Here is a 23,920-nt window from a genome sequence, read left to right on the forward strand (position 1 = left end):
AAAAAACATGCAAATTTAACATTTAAGAATGCCTTTAACAAAAATGTAAAGTATAGCAATTAATTTATAACGAAATTACTCAAAAGTTTTGTTAAAATTATGTGAATATATTAAAAGTATTTGTGTTTTTCATAACTTAGTTAAATTATAAAACTTCAAAATACATTTGTGAGAAAACAAATGCTTATAAGTAGCACTTATTTTATTACATTATTATATTTGTAAATAAAATAATAGTTTTTGAACGAATATGAAACGTTTTTTAATTCATATCATAAAGACAATATATGTCAAATAATTCAAAAGCTATAAGACCAGCATTAACAGCATGCGCTTTGATATTCAAAGTGTTAAAATTTGAAACACCCACAAAATAAATAGTTGAATGAAGACCAATAATTATTTTTCAAAAATCAGCTCGCTGGTACAGACAGTATATATATACAAGGTAAACAAAATTAACTCACTGTCAAATAAAAGAGTATTTTAAATAAAGATTCAATTTTATACATACATATATCATATGTATGTATATCATATTTGTGTGTAAAAAAAACAATATATGTTTAGCATAGTTAGACATTTATTAGTAATAATAGCTATTCTCTCTAAGGGAAGCTGTTGGTATTATTAAAGGAGCTACATTAGACCTTGTACAAAAAAATTGCCAGTGCTTGATCAATTTAAAGTGATTTGGAACTTCTAGTTTTTGTTCTCCATCCGGGTTGATTTGCGATTGGTATCCAACAATTATAAGTTTCTTCTTGTAAGTGAACGCGCCATGTAGCACTGTTTTCCAAGTCCAAAGGTTAGCAATTTGTTCAAACTCGATCTTTCTACTGTCATGTAAATAAAGAACCAAACACAAACTGCCATTTGCCTGTAAAATGTAGTTGTGTGTACCATTCTTGAAACTAATTAAATGTTCTGCTGGTCCATCAAGATTGTCTAGTCTGGTCCAAACTTTAGATAGAATATCAAATGTGTGAACTGCTGTCTCTTCTAACCCGTTTTGAGTTTCGGAACAAAATAACAAAATGCAGTATTCTAGAGCAATTACGTGCGTAACTTTAATATCTTCTGCAAACTGCGTCAGAATATGGATATGATCAGGATCGTCTTTTGGTTTTATTTCGTAAATTTCTTGGGTATCTTTGTTTAAAATGTAAATACAATCTCTACGTGAAAAAAATAAAAAATTGTGACATTTCAGTTTCGTCACAAGATTCCATTTGGTGTCACTGAAGACATGTATATTACATTCTCTGTAGAAGGGATAGTTTGGTCTGCTTGCAGCATACAGTTCTCCATTAACTGTGGTTAAATTAATTTCGCCATACAACCAAGAGCTGTATGAAATTGTATAAATCTTCTCTTCGATTGCACTTATAAATTTAAGATGCCCATTTCCTTGAGCGAATACTCCACCATATGTGTACCCACTACACGTTCTATGTAGGGCACCGGATGGCCAATGACTTTGTCTCAGATCTTGAACGTGATATAATAAAGCATCGACAATTATGTCACTTGAATCTTTATTTTCAGATATTAAGTCCATCTTGTATACATGAGACAAAAGTGAAGGACTAACAAGATAGATCCTGATCTTTTTTAATAGACCTGTAAGTTTTTCCTTTCTCAGAGCTATCTCATTTTTTACAAAGTCAGTTGTACCACTAGAATCTAGTATCATATGGTCAACTTTATTTGAATCTTCATCTTGGCAAACATTCAATGTACATTTACTTTCTTTTAACTCAGCTGGCATTATCTGAACAAAATTGACCCATCGAATCACTCCTTCAAGAACTAAATCTTCTTTGCTTACTACTAGATCTTGGCATTTTATCAAATTCCTTAATTCATCAAACGATAGTTGAAGAAATGTTGATGTCAGGGAAATTTGTTCAAAGTTTTTTATCATGAATTTCTGGAGGTGTTCAAGAACGTATTCTGAATCTAAAAGTTTAGCATTTGTGTAAACCTTTTCCCACGTATCCATCGTAACCGTTTCAATAGCGAAGTCCTCACACAACTTGACCATGAAAGAGATCTGCAGCATGTGAACTGCTCGCCAAACATCCAGCAGGTTTTGGGAAGTTAAAATATCTACACCAGTGTACAATGTCCTCAGAATTAACGTAAACACGTCACATGAAACCTCCTGTAGAACCACACAGTTCTCGGTGACTTCTCGCATGCCTGAACGAAAAAGTGCTTGAAAAAAATCCGAACATGCGGCTAAGATCAGGCGATGGCATTTGATTGTTTCGTCTTCGATTTTGACAGTAAAATCAAACAACATTTGATCTGACCACATGTGTTCTAGACCCTTAACAATGTGTGTGCAAATTGCTGAAGTAGTCATGATGTTAGACGACCTTTAATAAATAAAAAATAAAAAATTATATATATATATATATATATATATATATATATATATATATATATATATATATATATATATATATATATATATATATATATATATATATTTATTTATTTATATGACACCAAGGCAAAAAAATAGCAAAATATATACAGAAAAATTTGAGGGGCGTGGAAATCGAAAGTTTGTAGGGGGGTGCAAATCGAAAGTTTGAGGAGGGGGTGCAAATCAAAAGTTTGAGGGGAGGGGGGGTAAAATCGAAAATTAAAAGTTTGTCCCCGTGAAGGGTCGCTACGCCTCTGGGAGGGGTGACACCATTAAGTGCCGCACCGGGTAACACCCGACCTCGCTACGCCACTGGGTAGGGATCATTCGAACCGTCTGGTGAGCTGTCGTTCATAAAATGTTGTTTAGAACAATAGAGCCGTGACGGGCGCTAGTACTGGAGTGATACTTTTCATTTTAAAATTAAAATACTGTTATTTATTGATTGTAATCAGGACTAAAAAATGTATTTGGTAGGTTTGCCAACATAAGTAATATTGATTGTACTGGAAAGAAAAATATCGAATAACAAAATGCAACTTAAAATTTCTTGATAATAAAATAGGAAATGCAATAAGATAATCCGGGTTCAAGTCAGTAGACCGTCCGTGAGTCCACCCAACTCTGATGGGTACCTAACTCATGTTAGGGAACGTAAAAGCGGCTGGGCATAGTGCTGACCACACTATCTCTTCATATGCCGAGGTCACAGAAACAAGTCAACTCTACTTCACTTGCCCTATAGTCCGGAACTTTACTTTTACAATAAGATAGAACATTTTTAGGTAAAAAAGAAAAGCTTTGGCTTACTCTTGTGTCTCAACAGATTCAAAGTCGTCGAGATCACTCAAATCCTCTTCATATGGAGAATCCCAAAAATATCCGTATTCATCGTCAATAAAGAAATCGTCGAAATCACTATAAGTATAACTCTGCATACTTGCTTTATGTCAAGCTACTTATGTTCAAAACTAGATAGTTTTTACTTCATTGATAAACGATCAGTAGATACAACCCAGTCCCTGCTGCTTTTGTTGTAGTACCTGCAGATACATCGATTAATGCTTATGTAATTTATCAACACATAGTAATGAGCGTTGGCATTGCATGCACATAAATAAACTTTAAGAAATATCTAACCTGTTTAAATTTATTTAATAACAACTTACCAAATTATGTTGAATTGGATGGTTTATTAAACATAATAAGTCTTATTATTTTGCTTATCTTATTTCTCTGTTTCAGAGACTGTTTAGATATTATTTCACTACAGCCAGAGGCGTAGCGACCCTTCCCGGCACCCGGGGACAAACTTTTCGATTTGCAGACCCCCCCCCCTCAAGATTTCGATTTGCACCCCCTCAACCTTTCAATTTATTTTTCCGACGCATTTTGGCGCCCCCTAAGGTCGGCGCCCAGGGACATATGCCCCCCCCCTCCCACCCTCGCTACGCTACTGACTACAGCATAATATTGTACAAATAGGGAATTAGGAAGCGCTTCATGAGTTACAAATCAACTGTTTAGCCATCTACAGCACTCATAATAGATAAAGACGAACCTAATTTTTCTAACATAACAACAGAAATGTGTCAAGTTTATCTTAATAAATTCATTAAAAATAGTAGCCATAAACGTGAATATAAGGTAACTTATCATTGATTATCATACCACTATGTAAGTTAATCAAAACCGAAAAAAATGTTTTTACTATACAAATGTTTTGGTAATTTACTCCCCTCTTGCTCAACACACTTCACATTCAACTAGCCCTAGCCAAAATCCTACAAAACAATCGCTCACGCTACTTGTATGCCATTATTCAACCCTTATGATAAATAATACAAAAACGGAGCAACTACAACTTACTAACCCATGGGATCTCAACTATTACTCCCTAGCAATAAAAGTGATACGAAACGACATAATTTGTCAACAAGTTATCCTATTATATACTCATAGCTATTGTAAACATTCACCACACTTTGGTATGAAACTTTACATCGTATTTCGAACAGATAAAATACAATGGCTGAATACAACCATTTTAATATTAAGAACAATTTTAGGCAGTATCGAGGATATAACAATGATTACGGACATGGTTCATTTGGATAAAAGATAATATTATCTGTTTAATGTAAAAGGTTTCAGGCAAAGCCGAAAGATAGAACTAGTTTTAGCCCGAGTTACGAGTAACACATGGTACCAAACTATTAAATATCCAGCCCAAACTTAACTTAGACCTACAAATATGTAAGCAAGGGATAACGTAAGAAATTTAAAAACTCTTAAATTACAAGTAAAAGTTTCGTAATGATACAAAAGTTACAGCTAACATAATAAACGTCTTTCCTAGCTCTAATTTTACCTCACTCTATTGAAATAGCATTTACATTAAACAAACACATTGAACAATAACCAGAATTTTCCTTAAACTCATGTACTGTCGAAAGTAAACAGTTTAAATAAATAGCCTATGATTCATACTTAACATTTCAGTACAATTGCATTTTTTTTAAATAACTGCCGTGCAGTTTACGCAGTTAAACACCATAAGGCATAATACACAAGGTGTTAAATCGAATTGTCTACTAGATCTAGATCTAGATCTATTATATATAGATCTATAAGAAACAATTCATGATTAACCTTCGATGCTTGGGGCTAAGGGCTTTACACTGAAATAAATGATGCACATACAACTAGATCTAGCGTTAATGGCTCAAAACTTACATATGTAGCCGTAATTTTAACCCTTGCAATATTTTCGTCTTTGTAAATGTATGCAATTTTACTTATTCACTTAAATACGCAGATCATTTTTAAAAACTTGCAACATCTTGATCAACCATTAGCGCACTACTTTGGTGCAAACCCTTCTTTTTCTATTTTCATTTTTTTACACTGTGCAAATATTGTGTGCATTGTAAAAAAAAAATTCATAAAAAACGTTTTAATAACAAGCTTTTATGTAATAATGCACTAAAAAGTAGAAAATAAATTATACACTACTATTTAAATTACTATAAAGAAAATAATTTATAATTTATTTTCTACTTTTTAGTGCATTATTACATAAAAGCTTGTTATTAAAACGTTTTTTGTGAATTTTTTTATATGACTAATAAAAGCTTGTTATTTGAACGTTTTATTTTTACAAATTTAGTACTTTACATGTTTTCATTTACAATAGAGTAACATGACTAAAAACCATTGCGAAGCCGTGATGACGCGTGTGCATAGAACTGCCTACAAATGTTGTCAAAATTTTAATTAATTCATAACAAATTAATCAGGAGACCAGTTAAGTCAGATTAATGTCACGATGCATTGTCTTCGTGTCTTGACATACGTATCAATCACGAACCGTATCTGTCAGATAGAAGTGCCTGCAATTTCGCTCCTGCGTTTCGATCTAGACAGACTGACGACTGACGACTGACAGAGTTAAATAAAAGCTTGTAAAAAAATGAATATCAAGGTTTTATTAGAAAACAAAAAAGAAAATACATAATTCTCTTTAAGTGTGGGTGGTTATAGTTCATCTATTGGGGTTGTCCATAAATGACGTCACACTCGTAGGGGGAGGGTAGTCCGTAATTTTGTGACGGTGGGTTTGGACGGGGAGGGGGTCAGATGGTGTGACGTCACTTTTTGCATTATAAAAAAAGAAATGTTTGAAAACAAGTTTTTTTTAGCCAGAGACAGAGATCTGACAAGATTTTGGAAAAATTCAACAGCAATTTTTAGGGGGGGGGGGGTATAGGTTGCGGTGTGACGTCATTTTAGGGGCGGGGTCTGGCTTTTTGTGACAACGTGAGACGGAGGGAAGGGGGGAGTTAAAAATTGTCAAAAAAGTAACGTCATTTATTGATGACACCATTAATATTATGTCTTTACAAAAGCAAGAATTTCACTCATTAAGCGTGTTTTTCAGTTTGCATAACACGGTTTTAAAATGTGCTACTACGAGAGGGTTCCTGAAAATTTGCCTAATGTCATTTCTTAGATAAGCATCAATTAGCTGTACAAAATTAGTTCATTCATTACCAATATTCACAATTAAAGAAAAAATATCATGTACGTTCATCCATGTTTTAATATGCCAGCTAATAAATGTGACACTATGTTGAAGGATGTGTGCCAATTCATAAGTAATACAACTTTCTCTATATTATCGTAATATCATTCTTATCTAAACACATTAACTTTTATTTACATTGTAGATGCTGAAATTAAAAACGTCATGTATTACATAATACAGCATTGTATACTATAAAATAAATATAAATTTATATTCTCGGCACCTATAAGTTTAACTTTGCTACACTGAGTTAACCTATAAAAAGTATTGAGTACATGGAGGGCAGATGTGTTTCTTATTATTGAAGTCTCCATTAGAAGTATAAACTACAACACGGACTTGCCTTTATATTTTACTTGGATGGCAGACATTCATTACAAGAATAAGCCGAAAAAACAATGAATAAATATAAGCATGCTGATTATGGTTGCAAATTGAGTTAAATATATTAATATCTTTGGAGGAAAAAACGGTTAATTATTTTGCTATAAAATATATTATATCTAAAAGCAAAGATTTATATTTTTCATTTAAAATGACATAAACATAAACATTGCTGGAGCAGCCAACACAGACCAGAGTGGAGAGAGAGACGCTGACAAAGTCTTGTTGTTCGTAATTATCATCTAGCTCAGGGGTCTCCAAACTTTTCAGTCCGAGGGCCGCATTGACTATCAAATTTCAGTTCGGGGGCCAATTTCTTCCAGTCCTGTCTTTGATTTTTCTGGGCAAAGTTCCTCAGCTATCACCAACAAACGTTTTTTCCGTGGACAACAAGATTTCCGCGGGCCGGATGAGAGGACCTCGCGGGCCGCATCCGGCCCGCGGGCCGTAGTTTGGAGACCCCTGATCTAGCTCATCAGCTAACAGGGTCGTGGTCAGAAAAAATGTGAAGTTGACCACCAAGTAGATGAATTTGACCGTCAAGAGCGTGCGTGTGGCCCTGTGAGACCCTGAACTAGGGCTGGTCAAAATATCCTTTCTTTTCATCGTCGCTATTTTGATTTTGATGATGATCAATAATCTGATCCTGTCGATTATTAATTGGACAATACTTGGCTTATGATTAAATATGTAGTCTTTAAATAAGAAAACAATTTCCCAATTTGTGTAAATATATTATGTAATTCTTTTTAATAGAATAAACTACATTAGCGGCATGTACCAACGGATCATTTCAGAAAACAATGTAACATGCCTAAAAATAAATGATTGGTATTGCGTTGATGAAACACTTATAAACCGTTGCGTCGCGCTTGTGGGTAGCACTAGATCTCAAGAACACTCGACGAGTACGGGTATTTAATAACGCTCGTATTTTTATATTGTTGGCTTATTTATCAGGTTATATTTTTTTTCACAGCATTTTAGTAAAGTTATTAATACAAATCATCAAGTCTACATTTTAAATATTATTTTTTTACATTATCTAAAGTTGAGGGCTATAATCATAAATATGATTAGTCTAAATGATATGATCTCCCTGATAGAATTCGGAAATAAACGGTTGGATAAACAGTAAACTGGCAAATTTTGACCTCATGCTTTATAAAGAGATTTTTTTGTCCAGTTCCTGAGCTATTGGTATCTGTATTTATATATATAAATATATAGACGAACCATGCGGGAAAGCCCCACGTAAGCTCAACAGACCATATCGCTACCACCCCCACCCCCACCCCCTACCCCCACCCATCCCAGCCCCCCTCACCCCCCCCCCCCCACCCACAAGTCTGGTGAGCTGTGGTTCACGGCGAATGTTTACAATCGTAGAGTCGGGTCGAATTAGTGACGGCTTTTATGGGCAGGTAATTTAGTTTTTAAACGATTTGAAACACAGTGGAGGTGATAACAAGTTCTGCTTGATCTTTTCATTGTCGTCTTTAAACTGTTGTCACGGACGGCTGCTTTCATTGAAGCGGGGAAGGGGGAGAAGAGTGGAAAGTGAGGGTGAGGATAATCGTCGTTCACGAGCTACTGATAGTGTTTTAAAGCAAAATATTTTCAGTCTCAGCATTGGTAGTGTCGAATTCACAAATGATGAATTACTGAAAAATAGTAATTAAAACAACTAAATAGTGGCGTATGCTGACGCGGGTCAGCTCGTTATGTAATAATTACTCGAAACTTTTTATCACTTGTATCAACATACTGTCGTAGTTTTCTGTTACCTTATTCAAATTGTGGACCAGCAAATGACGCTCACTGTTAGAGAATATTTGATTTTCATCAGTAATGACAATTTATAATTATTTCTATAGGCCTATATATATATATATTTTTTTTTTTTTTTTTTTTTTTTTTTTTTTTTTTAGTAATTAATATTTTATTTTTAAGAAATGAAAATTTCGAATATCGAAATTAATTTTTTAAAATACACTTGTACATAGATTCTATGTAGAATATTTGAAAATCAATTTTTTTTTTTTTTTTTTTTATTTTTTTTTTAAATACTTTTATTTGCAATTAAAACAAGTACATCAACATCAAATTTTTTAACATAATTTTGAACACCAAATGAAAACGAAAGGTTTTGCAAATGTACATAATGAATATTTACATGAAGTCATGTATTTGATTATAAAAAAAAATTGCAAAGGATGACAGTAAAAGGGGTGAAGGTCAAATGAAAGTGTCAGAAGTCTGGGTGGGGAGAGGAAAGGAAATTTTTCAGAGAGGGTCAATGGGACAGTGAAGCATTTTCTATGTAGGGAAATAACTTAAGTTGACTAGTTGAAAGGGTGTTGTAGTGGTCGCATTGAGTTTTCAAAAGGTTGCAGTGTGAAAGATGAGGGGAAAGAGACAAGATTTAGAACTTTAAATAAGTTCTGGATATTGATGTTGCGGTGGGTGGTGGGGTCGTTGGAACAGTTAAAGGGATTGTGGGGTTATCTAAAAATTCAACGCAAACTGTCTTAGTTTTTTGTTTTAGATTTAAGACATTTGCAATAGGAAATAATCAAAGTAAGTGATTAGTGTAATGATTATTCAAAAGCAGTATGTTTATTTATTATGTGTTTTCTTTTATATAAGTGCAATTTATAACTATTCATACATGTATTTCTGATTCTATCTTTTTTTAAAAGTTACTACACTTAGCCTCCCTTAAATTTTAGTCGACAATCATATGGGAGGCAACTCTTCCTCTTTTCGGTGACATAGGCTGGACAAGCACAGAGGCGTAGCGACCCTTCCCGGCGCCCGGGGACAAACTTTTCGATTTGCACCCTACCCCCCCCCCCTCAAGATTCCGATTTGCACCCCTCCCCCCTCAAACTTCCTATTTGCACCCCCCCCCCTCAACCTTTCAATTTATTTTTCCAACCCATTTTGGCGCCCCCTAAGGGCATCCCCTGATTGTGGGACGGCGTGGTCGAGCGTTAGAGCACTAGACTGCTAACCCGTTGCTCCCCGAGTTAACCCAGTTCTGACGGCTACCTGACGCACGTTAATGAAACAAACACGGCTGGGCATAATGCTGATCACATTATGCCGTTGTCATTGAAACAGATGACCTCAATTTCATCTGCCCTATGTGTTTTCGGCAGGAAAAAAAATGAAGATGAATATTCTCCTGATTGAGGTTTATATTATGGAAAACATATCGTTAACGGATGTATATTATTTAAACATAATTTTGTATTTATTATATTATAATTTTAATCAAAACGGTAAACACGTTTATTTCTAAAATAATGCTACACGATAGTCTAGGAACGGACTATTTTGTGTTTGATAAAAAATACAACCACCGTCAACACCTGATATGTATAACATTAAAATGTGATAAAAGGTCAAAAGCTATGTCAAACTAACATATCGTTTATGAATAACCAAGTTCTAACAGAAGTCACTTAAAGGAACTAATAATAAATCACAAGGTATTATACATTTGTATTGATTTATGTAAGATACCTTCACAACAGTTCCTCATTATTTACCTAGCTGTATACTACAGGCATACCACTTAACTCATGAAACTATTTACCATAACTCCAAAAAATATAGTGATAACTTAAGTAGGATAATAACAGCTATTGTCTTTTCAGGGTGTCTTCATTTTTTAATCGATCTTCTATAGTCTGCCCCTTACTATATACGCTATACCGATTTCGAATTAATGGCTACTAATGATCCCCCCAACATTATAATTAAGGGAACAAGATACCCATGTTTTCGATAAAATTATAATTTTGCTCCCCAAAATTTTTATTTCGATACTAATACCTTTTATCTCTCTAACCCGAACATCTCGGACTTCTACAGCTTACGGTTATCCGTTTATTGCGATGTGAAACATGGTACCCCCCCGACAAGTTTTCACACTACTACGCGGACAGCGGCTATCTTCGAGCGGGTATTACATGTATTTATGGCCCGCGGGGCACCATAAACTTTACAGCAATCTAAGGGCCAAGCACTCGTGTACCCGCTGGTGTAGTGACCTTTTCTTTTGTTCTAAAAATAAGTGAGATAGAAGTTGTTTTCTACAAAATAAAATTTTACATCAAACTCCATATAAGGGCATGCGCATAAAAATTATGAAGGGGAAGAGATTCATTGATACGCTTGACCAATCATATTATAGTACAGTAAATCAAAATAATTCACGATAGGCTGCAACTAACCACGTGTGCTAGGCAGCCATCTTGTTTCTAGATAAACAAAACAATCGCCTGTCTCGTTTGTTTACCTCATTTGCGTATACTCTTCTATTTGTTGTTTTAAAGTTATACAACAACATTAAGTTTAGTAATTGAAACGTGGCCTAGAAATGCACTGTTGATTATCACTGGAACAATATTAAACACTGTTTCGTACGCTTTATACTAAGCTGAAACAATGCGTCATGGACATGACTATCAGTTTGAAGAATGTACTGTCCATCCCCTTTACCCCCTTCATTCCCTTCTCGCCATTTAACCAAAGGCCGGTTTATAATCTAGTTACGGCATGATGTGATAGGCTTGAAGGCGTTCATCAGGCTTTACACCGGACTGTATATGACACATGTGTTAATGTGTATGCCCATCTCTCCGTATAGGGTGTGGTAGCAACTAATGTAAATACTAGATAGGATAGCTGAGAAGCATTCACTTAGGCCCTGTACTTGACCCTATCTACACAGATGTGTTATTCGCGGTTGAATGAACATTGGTAATCTATGGCTCATCGGTTCTTCACGCACTATCCAGCGGTGGGGTGGGGTGGAGGGGGCGTGTCTAGCCTCAAGCGTTGTACCCAGTGTTGTGTTGTAGGCTATTATCATAAGGCAATAAACTTGTGTAAGCTACAATTTGAGTAGAGAAAGACATTGTTTCGAAGTGAGAAGACCGGCTAACAAACAAAACTTGATCTGGTTTGAAAATAGCTGTTCTGAGAATACCGCTCGATTGATAGGATGTGTAATACTAAATAGTCATACATTCATTACCTGTTGTATACATATTTTCTGCTTACATAGAAAAATTCTGTCTAAAACTTACAACATAAATCAAAGCGTATTTTATTAGACAAATGGTTCTTCCACATATAACAAGACGTTTTTTTCTGTTTTCTATAAGAGAAAACGCGCCGTGCCTTTTCCCGCTCTTCTTTTCACGTTTTCTCAACTTTGCATTTTTACTCAAAATTCAACATTCAAATCGCTAAGGCTTTGGAACCCTTTGTCATACAAGAATAAAACATTCCACGTGCATTCAGCATGATACCATCTACAAAACTACGTTTGTTCATTAAGTTTGCTACAATACTTTAGGAAATATTGATATTTATGTAACACCACCCCCTAATTTTTGCACATACATTTACGTAAAAATTTGTATTAAAAATTGAGTACAAGCTATCGCAATGAGTAAACGTAGAAATGTATAGTTTGGTTTGAGAAACCTAAATCTTTCATCCGCTTTTTAAAATCTCTTATGGGAACAAAGCCTTAGCGATTTGAAAAGGTGTTAGTTTTCACACCTTTTCGCGGTTTCCATGGCAACCAGTACTGCTATTGACGGCCATATATTATTTTTGTCTATAGTTTAACAACTATAATCATATGAACTTATTAAACAACCAGAAATGTGTTAAATAAAAAAAATATTTTTATCCGTGGTGCCTGTCCTTAACAGCAAATGTGGACTTTTCAAATAATATGTAGAATCTAAGTACTATTCAAATAGGTGAACTACAGGCAGAGACGTAGCAAGGGCGGGGTGCGGACTGAGCCGGATGACACCATTTATATAATTTATATAGAAAATATATACTTTTAACAGTGTCCCCCCCCCCCCGAAGAAAATTTACCGCCCCCCCCCGAAAATTTCAAGTGCCCCCCCCCCCCCCCCCCCCGCGGAGAAAAAAGTCTGGAAGAAACACTGTTTAGGGGGTGAAACCAAGGCAAAAAATTGCAAAATGTACAGAAAATTGCTTTTTGCCTGTTTGATTAATTAAATATATTGTCTTTTAGGAACAAATTATTACAAAGGGGTTTGGGTGACACCGTGACGTAAACGTGTTAACTCTGGAGAAAACAATGCTACATCCAAAATGTATTATTAACAGACTATAGATAAACATGGTTACTCAGTGGCGTAGCGAGGTCGGGTGTCACCCGGTGCGGCACTTAATGGTGTCACCCCCCCAGAGGCATAGAGACCCTTCCCAGGGACAAACTTTCAAATTTTCGATTTGCACCCCCCCCTCAAACTTTCGATTTGCACCCCCCCCCCCTCAAGTTTTCGATTTGCACCCCCCCCCTCAAACTTTCGATTTGCACCCCCCCCCCCTCGAGTTTTTCTCTATATATTTTGCTATTTTTTGCCTTGGTGTCACCCCCCTAAATGGTGTCACCCGGTGCGGTCCGCACCCCCCGCCCCCCCCCCCCCCCCCCCCCCCACGCTACGCCCCTGTGGTTACTATTACGTCTGCGGTGAAAAGAGCTTATTCACATGAATGTACGCATATGTGGCGCATATTTAAATTTTAGGCCCATGTTAGCCGACACACACACACACACACACAACACACACACACACACACACACATATATATATATATATATATATATATATATATATATATATATATATATATATATATATATATATATATATATATATATATATATACTTTCTTTATTTTTTAACTATTTAAATAGTAGTGTACAATTTTTTTTCTACTTTTTAGTGCATTATTACATAAAAGCTTGTAATTAAAACGTTTTTTTTTAATGAATGTTTATGTGTTACAATTTGGTAGCATAGATCTAGGCTTAAGTTTGTTTCAATATATTAGAGCCTAATTCATTTTTTAAACACCCAAATCTATTTTTAAAATATGGCGGCTTATTTACTTCTGTAGATGCCAGTCGTGTTGGCTTGTTTCTCATTTCATTTATGGTATTTAAAATATTTAAACGTTTTACTGGATGAGTGAAAGCTAATTTAAAAAAGCTAATGAAATATCTCGCTGTATATCAAATTATTAGATCTAGATCTAGATTTCTAGATCTAAATCTAAACTAAAATCCAATGAATATCATTATCGTCAAATGTTTATGTTATGTCTTATGACTGTTGACTACTGTTGAGGGCTAGAATCATAAATAATTAAATATTAAATATGATTGGTCTCAGTGTTAACTGTGATGTATCAACATACTCATCATACTGTTGTAGCTCTCTCTCTCTGTTAACTTATTCTAATTATTATGGACCTGCAAGTGACGCTTACTGAGTTAAAGAATATTTGATTCTCATCAACCATGGACAATTTATTTTATAATATAACGAGTGAGGGTAATCTATCGTTTTAGGTACGTAAAATCGGCCGCGACTAGTAATGTGAAAAACAGGTGACTCCTTACATTTTAATAATTATTTCACATTTTGAGGAGGATTTATGTTTTGAAAAATACAAAAATGTTTCCTTGTTTCATGTATGTACCTGTTTTTAAACAATTGAATTAAAACTTTTCAGTAATAAATGAACACCAGCGATATTTCCAACAGATGCAACCACGCTCATTTACTATAGCAGCCATCTTGTTAAAGTTTTATTTTTATAGACATATAGCGCAAGATTCAGGCGGAAGTCACTCTATTTTACAAATGGCTGCTGTTTATATAGCAAATCTTGCTTGCAGACACAGCTGTTTAAAGTTAATTTCTGGCCTATATTGATATATTTAGCCATTGATTTAGGTTTATTATTCATTTATCTATAATATTTGACACAAACATATCACAATATACTTCTATTACAGCCTTGACAATGAGGTAACGTTTTCGTACATTAATAGCCGCAGGCGATTTTACGTACCCAAAACGATAGATTACCCGAGTGAGTTAGCATTAGATCATAGATAGAGTTAATCAGTCTAGCTAACAGTAGCAGCTAGCCACTAACTAGATCTAGATCTAGTAGACGTCTAGAATAACCAGATCTGGTCTAGATCTAGATTTTCTAGATGTGGCTAGCTAGTAGTTAGCTAGCTAGACTCGACAGTCTACACCTACACCAGCCTGAGCTACTAATCTAGATCTAGATCTAGTTACTAGTAGCTACTAGAGTCTGAGTCAAGCCCAATGTATTTGAGTAGTTAGAATAAATTTAGCAAAGCCTAGATTATTATTCTGGAATGTTATTAGTAGATCTAGATCTATACTCTATACAGATTAGCATTTTAAAAAATGGTATAAGACGTAGTCTGTCACGTCGTTCCAGAATCCACTGGTGGTTGATCTATTCTACTTCTCTTTAAAATTAAACCTTACCTTATTAAACTTTATTTGGCACCATGTTTTGTTTTGATTTTAAAATGTTGATATATCTAGATTCTAGATTGATTTTAAGTGCATGTTAATAAAATTAAATACTATTATTTTGCCATTAATTTTGTATTTCTAATTATTTTTAAGTGTTTTTGCTAATTATTGCTGCTATTAAACATTGTTCTATTTCTAGCCATTTTTACTATTTTGGTAAACATATTTACTTGGCCTAGATTCTAGGTCTGGATATCTAATTGACCGTCACAAAGTTTTTTATTTCTGTTTCTAAAAAAATAATTAGACTAATTAGGCTACTACACTTGACTTTATTATTTATATTTAGAGCTACTAGATTTAACTGTAACTAATTTTCTATTTATTTCTGTTTCTTTGTGAATGTCAATTAAACTTAAAATATAGTTCAAACACTTATTTAGTACACTTGACTATTTATATTTCAATGTTCAGATAAACTATGGTTTACAGTAAGTAATGTTTACCAAACTCTACAAAACATTACTGGATAATTTCCTACGCTATACTTGGAGATTACCCGAAAAGATAATCCTACTCTTAGTTAGTAGATCTCATCTAAAAATCTAAGTGAAAATACTCTGGTGATAATTCGATAATTTGTTTAAATTTATGGAACAAGATTGCTAATGTAAATTAAATAAAAGTTATAACTTTAAAAGTTTTAAAAACTATTGTCTCTTTATCTGAAAATCTATTCTAAACAAAACTAAAAAACTAACTATTGCATGACCACATAAAACAGAATCCTTGCGATGTTTATCATTTCTCTTATTCTATTTCTGTGTATATTCTAGTGTTATATTTTTTGTTATTCTTAATATATTTACTGTTTTCGGCTAATGTAAAAAAGGCTTCTGTTCCATTTGTAACTTTTTTAAAAAACCATTAACAAACATAAGAAAGTGTTATACATTTAAATTACAAAATGAATACCTTTTCTACAGATTGGCATAGCCTGATATTTTCAAATGGGTTCAGTATTATATTGCATGTAACACATAAGTAGATTTAGTGAGCAGACAGTTAAAACCTCTCAATTAATTTCTTTATTTTGTTTTGAATTTAGTCCAAGCTTGTTACAGAACGCACAAACTAGTTTGAAGAACAAACAAAAATTATGGAACCTGGCAATGAAGCTGTCAAAACTGTAAGATTTTATTGAATTGTAATTATTCATTATTTTACCTTTACTTTGTATATTAGACATAAGTGAATATAATAGACAACATGTACCAACAAAAGCGTCATCCTAATTCACTTGTCATTTTTCAGACTGCAGACAAAACTAAGGCTGAGTTAGGAGATAAAAATGTCAACTCATCTTTCACCTTCAGAAAGCCTTTCCCAGAAGTTAAAGCAGCGACCTCAGCACGGTTGGGTGGAGCATCACAAACTTTAAGTAAATTTCTTATTCAATGATTTTTATATGATATTAATATTATTTATTTACACAGTTTTAAGTAAACATGTAAATAATGACTTTACTTATTATATCAATATTTGGGTTTTTACACAATTTTAAATAAAAACTTATATGATGACTGTACACAAGCTTTCAATTATTTTTTTTTAATTGACACATTTTTAAGTACATTGAGTGCACAGATATATATATATAAATTTACAAAATTTGAAGTCAATATTTATACATGACTATAAATTTAATCTTGTATAATATTCCTTTAGATTTTTTTATTAAGCATACATAGTATCAACAAAAATTAGAAGAATTAACAATTTATTTGATAACTTAATTTTTAAAAAGACTGATCATAGAATATTATGATGTATTTATGTACTAAATTATCTATTTTAAAATACCAACAGAGAAGAAACAAGATATTTAACTAATGAAATAAATTAAATAACTGGACATATCACATGCACATCTATTTATAGCCTGAAGTACTTGGAAAACCTGTGGTGCACTATTCCAACAATACTGACAATAAACAAAAACAAAAAATGTTTCTCTACTACATCCGCAGCACTGTTAAATCTTCTTAAACAAAAATGACAAGAAACAAACCCCTCAAAAATAAACTTTTAAGTATGCACTCATATCAACCATGTAATGAAGACAATTTATTTCACTCAGCACCACAAACTACATCAACAGAAAAATATGAAGACAGTAAATCAACAATTCAAGCGGCTAAACAATTTCTACAAACAGCGAGTAATTGGTTGCTTTTTTTTACTGAAATAAATATATAAAAAAAGAAGCTAAGTTAAGCATGTAATACTTCTACTTTTAAAGTTTATACTTGTTTCATTGTTTTAAATATTGTGTGTTAATTTTACATGTATTACAGAAATAATCAGTCGACTAGAACTTATAGAGAAAGCTCTATTTTCTCTTCAAGACAGCAAACAAAAGACTGAAGATGACATATCAGAAATAAAACAATGGAGAGACAACTTGCAGACAGAAAAAAATAATATGGCAGAACAATTTTGTAATCAACAAAAACAAAATCTTGAAAGCCTCAGACAAAAAATAAGAGAACAAGATGACAAAATAAAGGAGCTGAACAAAGAAATTGAGAGTTTAAAAGAAAAGGAAGCACAGTCAAACAAAACACTAGAAAAACTTTCTCTAAAAATCAAAGAATATGAAAACAACTTAAACCCAATAAATCAAGAGATGGAACTTAAGACAGATAGTCTAACCCAAGAAGTTAGAATTCATTGCTCTCTGGTGTCTTCTATACAAGACCAACTACAAGAAAACATGCTACATACAACTTGTAACTTAAATGAGTTATATGCTAAGGTAATTAATTAGGTTGTTTTTTGTGTTTACTTATGAAAGCAATATTTTATTTAACTAGTTTGTAGCCTTGTTTAGAAATTTAATTGTGTTCAAGATGTGTCAGATATTTTACATTGTGATTGTAGGGTGTGTGTTTTCAACAGGTAAACCTCCATTAATTTGGTGAATATCCTACCGTGTTTTGTGTTATACATTTTAATACAAATTAAAACTGACAGGCTTTGTTATTGTCAGAATATAAACTGACCAGATTTATTGTTATTGTAACAGCTAGTATATCATATCCATTTATCATGTCAATGTCATAGGGAAGTAAACTGACCAGTTTTGTTAGTGTTAAGGGAGATTTAAAATGACCAGTAACAAGAGTATGTGTCATATTAACCAGTTATTAATTTAAGTTTGCATCATAAAGAATATAAACTTACCAGTTAGCATAGACTTAGGTGTCATAGGATAAAAACTGACCAGTTACTAGAGAATTGTGTTCTGTTTGAGATATATATTAATGTATTATAGGGGATCTACACATTCAAAAGAAGTAAATTTTTAAAAATTGTTTTTATTTAATACATTTATCTATATTTAAAAAAAAATAGTTGGCCTCTTCTTTGTCATCTTTGAAAATACTTTTTAAATTATTAAATTTAATATCTTTTTTTAACTGTTCTACAGTTTGAAAATCAAGCGAAGGATGTTTTGAAGCTTGAAAATCAATTAAAGGATGTTTTGAAGCTTGAAAATCAAGTAAAGGATGTTTTGAAGCTTGAAAATCAAGTAAAGGATGTTTTGAAGCTTGAAAATCAAGTAAAGGATGTTTTGAAGCTTGAAAATCAAGTAAAGGATGTTTTAAAGCTTGGAAATCAAGCAAAGGATGTTTTAAAGCTTGAAAATCAAGTACAGGATGTTTTGAAGCGTGAAAATCAAGTACAGGATGTTTTGAAGCTTGAAAATCAAGTAAAGGATGTTTTGAAGCTTGAAAATCAATTAAAGGATGTTTTGAAGCTTGAAAATCAAGTAAAGGATGTTTTAAAGCTTGGAAATCAAGTAAAGGATGTTTTAAAGCTTGAAAATCAAGTAAAGGATGTTTTAAAGCTTGAAAATCAAGTACAGGATGTTTTGAAGCTTGAAAATCAAGTAAAGGATGTTTTAAAGCTTTCAACACCTTTGAACACAGTTAGTAAGTGTAGTGTTTTACTTTTGATTTCAAATAACAAAATTTAGCTATTATTTATTTAATCTTTTTAACTTTTGAGATACATGGTTATACCTGTTTATTTTAGACCACATATTTTCTGGTGGTGTACAGGTGACTGATAAAATTATCTATAGACAACCTCTATAGAGTCCTACCCCTGTCTACTGGGAGAATTGTAGTCTTGCAAGAGTTACACCTCTTGTACTCCCTGTCACTGAGCCTTAGCGGTTGTCTCTTGACTTAGAATCAACAGTTCCAACAAAAGCATTCTTTTGTTTACACATTAGCAACATGCTAAGTTGTTTACAAACACTTTAGTTACCAGCTAAGTTCTTACAAACACATTAGCTACCAGCTATGTTTTTTATAAACACATTAGCTACCAGCTATGTTGTTTATAAACACATTAGCTACCAGCTATGTTGTTTATAAACACATTAGCTTCCAGCTATGAAGTCTAGATAAAGTTTATAACTAGATAAGAAAACTATTTTAACATTGACTACTTACAACTATGGATAAGTGTTGCCTTATTAAGTTCCATTACATATATCATCAGTGTATTACCAATGTGTGGTCTTACAACAGACTATATTGAGCTGGATGGAAAATGTATAGATCTTCACACATGGTGTAAACAACAGCCGTTTTAAAACATCAGTAGACCTTATAGACATAAAATACATGTCAAACAAAATATAACAACAGATGATATTGAAGTGTCAGTAGAAACAAAAAACATGCACACCCTTCACATTCCCATGGCCAAACACACAATAGCCACCTTTCTTTTCCCCCCCCCCCCCCCACACACACACACAATGTCACATAAAAACATACATTTTTCACAGCATAACAAAAACAAACACATACTCTTATGTACATAATGTTTAATGATATTAACAATCATTTCACATTTTCCCAACAGAATCCCCTTCATGTAAACCTTACATCTGTCAAGTGCATGTTGATAGCAACACACCAGTAACCAGGGGATCCATTGTTTCTACATTCTATAATGTGTGGGAACGTAACGGCTGCCATTTTAATCAGACAACGGGCAAGCTTGTAGCACCAGAAGATGGCATCTATCTCGTCATTGCAACCTTACTAGAGTATGAAAATAAACTAATTCAAGTTAATGTTTTAATCGGGGAGGTGTTATGCAATGAAGTTTTTGTTACTACTGCCTTAACATCAGCTTGTGGATCAACCGTTGTTTCCATAAAGAAAGGGGGAGAACTTTTCTTTCAAGTGGCTCAAGCTGATGCAGGGGCAAAACTGCAAAGAGGCAGTGGTTTCACCATTGTTAGATTATAAAAATAAAGTCTGTATTTTACTTAATTATAAAAATAAAGTCTGTATTTTACTTAATACATTTGGTGTTGTAAAAATAATTCTCTGTATTTTACTTAATACATTTGGAGTTAGATTGAAAATATAAATAAAATGTCTTATATAACTTAATACATTTGGTGTTAGATTTAAAATATAAATAAAATGTCTTATTTTACTTAATACATTTGGTGTTAGATTGAAAATATAAATAAAATGTCTTATTTTACTAAATACATTTGATGTAAGATTGTAAAAATAAATGTCTGAATTTTACCAAAAATATTTAATGTTAGATTTTATTTTAAATGTGTTTATTTTACCAAATAAAGGTGATGTTGTTCATGGTACAAGTTGAAGCTACAAGGATGAGGTGGTTTCACGATTGTAAAGCTTATAAATAAATGTCTGTAAGTTACTAGATACATTTGATGTAAGGTTATAAAATACATCTCTTTATTTTACTAACCAAATTTGAGGTTATGATCGCCAATGTTTATATGTGTTAACATAAACCTCTATCTGCTCTGAAAAAAAAATAACCACATAAAAAGCACACGAGTATACCAACCGTCTCCAGTACTCAAACAAAGCTCGTGTTTGTAGATTTCTCAGTCCTCCTAACTGTGGTAGGTACCCAACATTGCTAGTGGAATGTGAAAATGCCTGGTCAAGTACTGACCATTACACTACCAGAATGAAGTTCACAAATTGATATTACCTTTAATTAAAAATTTAGTTTATATAGTTCAACACTTAATAAGTGTTAATTATGCTAAAAAAGTGCAACTATTATATGTTTCACAGTTGTGTTGAGAAACTACCATCTGCAATGTTTTGACTTAAAGAACAATGATAACATCAGGATTTGTAAACTGAAATCATCCCATTGATTTGCACTCTGTCCACCCATTTCAGGCATTCTTTAAAAAAAGCCTGGGATTGTAATGACACAATCCTAAAAGCACTGATAATCAACAGTATAATAGCCCCATATACAAATAATCGAAGCTTTACCACCCACTCAGACAACCCAACAATCATCCGATACTATATTAGGCTCAACTACAAAAACAAAAAAAGGAAACACCAAAAGGGGACATCCATAAATGACGTCATGCTTTTTTTTTACGATTTTTACCTCCCCCTCGCCACACTTCGTCACAAAAAGCCAGACATCCCCCCTAAAATGACGTCACACCTCAGCCTACAACCCCCTCCTCAAAATTGCTGTTGAAATTTTCTTTAAAACATCTATATTTTCCAAAATCTTGTCAGAACTCTGTGAGCATAGAGTATTTTGATCAATTCCTATCAGTGGCGTAGCGAGGTCGGGTGTCATTTATGGACGACCCCTAAATCGCCATGTCAGGAAGAAGACAAACATGCAGTTCTACCCAACACTGAACGAACGCTGTTACCTAACAAATCAAGACACGCCCAGAGTTTCTTCCAGGCATCTCTTCGGGGGGGGGGGGGGGGTGGGGGGCGCTTAGCCCCCCCCCCCCCCCCCCGGAGAAAAAAGTCTGGAAGAAACACTGGACACGCCGCAGCTGGGGACCTCTACTCCACGAGATCCTAAAAACTCAACCCATATAAAAACTGCAGCATTCATTATCATATTCCCTTAATGATCATCATAAGACTAATACAAACAGCGACGTAGTAGCTTCAATTTTTAAACAACATCGTATACGTAAAAATGTGTTGCCTACTTTATTTCATGCTTTCATTCGTACAATAAAAACAATAACATCTAGTGCTTTAGCGCTTTGTTAAACATTGATAAGCCTAAGATAACTGGCTTACAAAAGTCACACTGAGTTACAGAAACACAACGCTGATTATCTTCCCCCCAACCCCCCTCCCACTCTATTGGGGAAAACCTTTATTTTGTGTAACGTTATACTTAGCCTATGACCCAAATCTATAAAACCAGTGCAACGCTATAATGAATTAATCTCCCACTAAAATCGATAGTCCAGCGTCTTTAAAACACAGGTAGGTGGGCTAGTGTAGTGCTTCATAGTTTATTTTCTTATGTCTCTACATAAGTGTTGTTGATTATTAACTTGTTCACAAACAACTTAAATCTGTGATATAACAATAACATTCAAAATTGACATCTTGATTTAATGATATTTAATCGCTTCAGTCTACATGAATGTAACGAAAAAATATTTAGTGCCCTTTTATTTTTAGAACAAGATATTTTATTATGAATCATGTATTTTATGTTATTAACATGTTGTTAGCTGGTATTGTCATGTTATTCATCCAACATTTCTAGCTTGCATGACATTAAAATGTTTTTTAATTAGTATATATATATATTGTTAGTTAAGGCTTAGTAAAGTAATATTTTTTCTTCCTCGTACTTAATTAATTGAAATGTTGGAAGGGGTTTCCTCCAAGAATTACTTGTCAATATGTTATGCGCCATATGGCCGTTTACTCCGATTTCAGCCTAGTTTTCTTTATGGGTTAGCTTGCATAGCTGTTACGTCCTGGTTAGTTTCAACTCAAGAACGACTCGTGTTTACGTTCAATACGTTTATTCGGTCTCACATATTCACATTACAGAGTAGCCCTCAACCTAATCGCTACCAACTAAACGCTGACCTCCCCCAAAATCGTTCACTCGCGCTTTTATACCCGCATTCGGCCTTGGGATTACAATACATAATACACGGGGGTTACTACACACTAGGACAGGGGTTCCCAACCCCGTGCCCGCGGGCGCCATGGCGCCCGCCGAACGATTCGTATGTGCCCGCCTCTCACTATTCGACAGAGACAGAATTTTTTTCATAAACATTATTGAAAGATTGAAGGGGATGGAAATCGAAAGCTTGAGATTTGAGGGGGGTGCAAATCGAAAATTTGAGGGGGGGGGGTGCAAATCGAAAGTTTGAGGGGGGGGTGCAAATCGAAAGTTTTGTCCCCGGGTGACGGGAAGGGTCGCTACGCCTCTGGAAGGAGTTTGTCGATTTAAAATAGGTGGTATAGGTGGTGCCCGCCATCCTACCGATATTTTAGAATGTGCTCTAGAGTAAAAAAAAGGTTGGGAACCCCTGCACTAGGATGAACTCAACTCACACACGCACTCTCCCCTAAATTCGAGACTATTCTACCCTATTCTAACCTGACCTCAAACTGACCCGTAACAATAGCCTTTGCCCATCCCAGAACAAACTACAATTACATGGCAGCAGTTGTTTGATTTTGAAGTTCTCTCTCCTAGATAGGTTACTGTCCCCAGCTCAGAGGCGTAACGATGGGGGGG

The 23,920-nt window shown here is 34.0% G+C and overlaps 2 protein-coding genes across 4 annotated transcripts in view; one reads left to right on the forward strand and one right to left on the reverse strand.

Annotated features, from left to right (window-relative positions):
* LOC131947468 (nuclease SbcCD subunit C) overlaps positions 1 to 20,795 on the forward strand; it is a 69,392-nt gene extending 48,597 nt beyond the window's left edge. The window contains exons 1-7 of one of the 3 annotated variants that reach the window (XM_059308685.1): positions 13,844 to 13,915; positions 16,392 to 16,472; positions 16,598 to 16,724; positions 17,424 to 17,504; positions 17,641 to 18,101; positions 18,777 to 19,281; positions 20,228 to 20,795. In XM_059308685.1, coding sequence (XP_059164668.1) covers positions 16,443 to 16,472; positions 16,598 to 16,724; positions 17,424 to 17,504; positions 17,641 to 18,101; positions 18,777 to 19,281; positions 20,228 to 20,619 — 1,596 coding nt within the window. In that variant the 5' untranslated portion in view covers positions 13,844 to 13,915; positions 16,392 to 16,442 and the 3' untranslated portion in view covers positions 20,620 to 20,795. Of the gene's footprint in view, positions 1 to 13,843; positions 13,916 to 16,391; positions 16,473 to 16,597; positions 16,725 to 17,423; positions 17,505 to 17,640; positions 18,102 to 18,776; positions 19,282 to 20,227 lie in introns of those variants that run through there. The other 2 variants (XM_059308686.1, XM_059308687.1) reach the window with 2 other exon arrangements.
* LOC131947464 (uncharacterized) lies at positions 587 to 2,373 on the reverse strand. Its single transcript, XM_059308682.1, has one exon. It carries the CDS (start codon positions 2,369 to 2,371, stop codon positions 587 to 589), a length of 1,785 nt encoding a protein of 594 aa, XP_059164665.1. The 5' UTR covers positions 2,372 to 2,373.
* Positions 20,796 to 23,920: the final 3,125 nt, after the last annotated feature.

Source organism: Physella acuta, unplaced genomic scaffold, assembly GCF_028476545.2.
Source record: "Physella acuta isolate Inbredline_101_S28 unplaced genomic scaffold, ASM2847654v3 ptg000594l, whole genome shotgun sequence".
Lineage (NCBI taxonomy): Eukaryota > Metazoa > Mollusca > Gastropoda > Physidae > Physella > Physella acuta.

Coding starts and splice junctions, on each gene's coding strand:
- LOC131947464 (XM_059308682.1), bottom strand. CDS start 2,371: ATGACTACTTCAGCAATTTGCACACACATTGTTAAGGGTCTAGAACAC.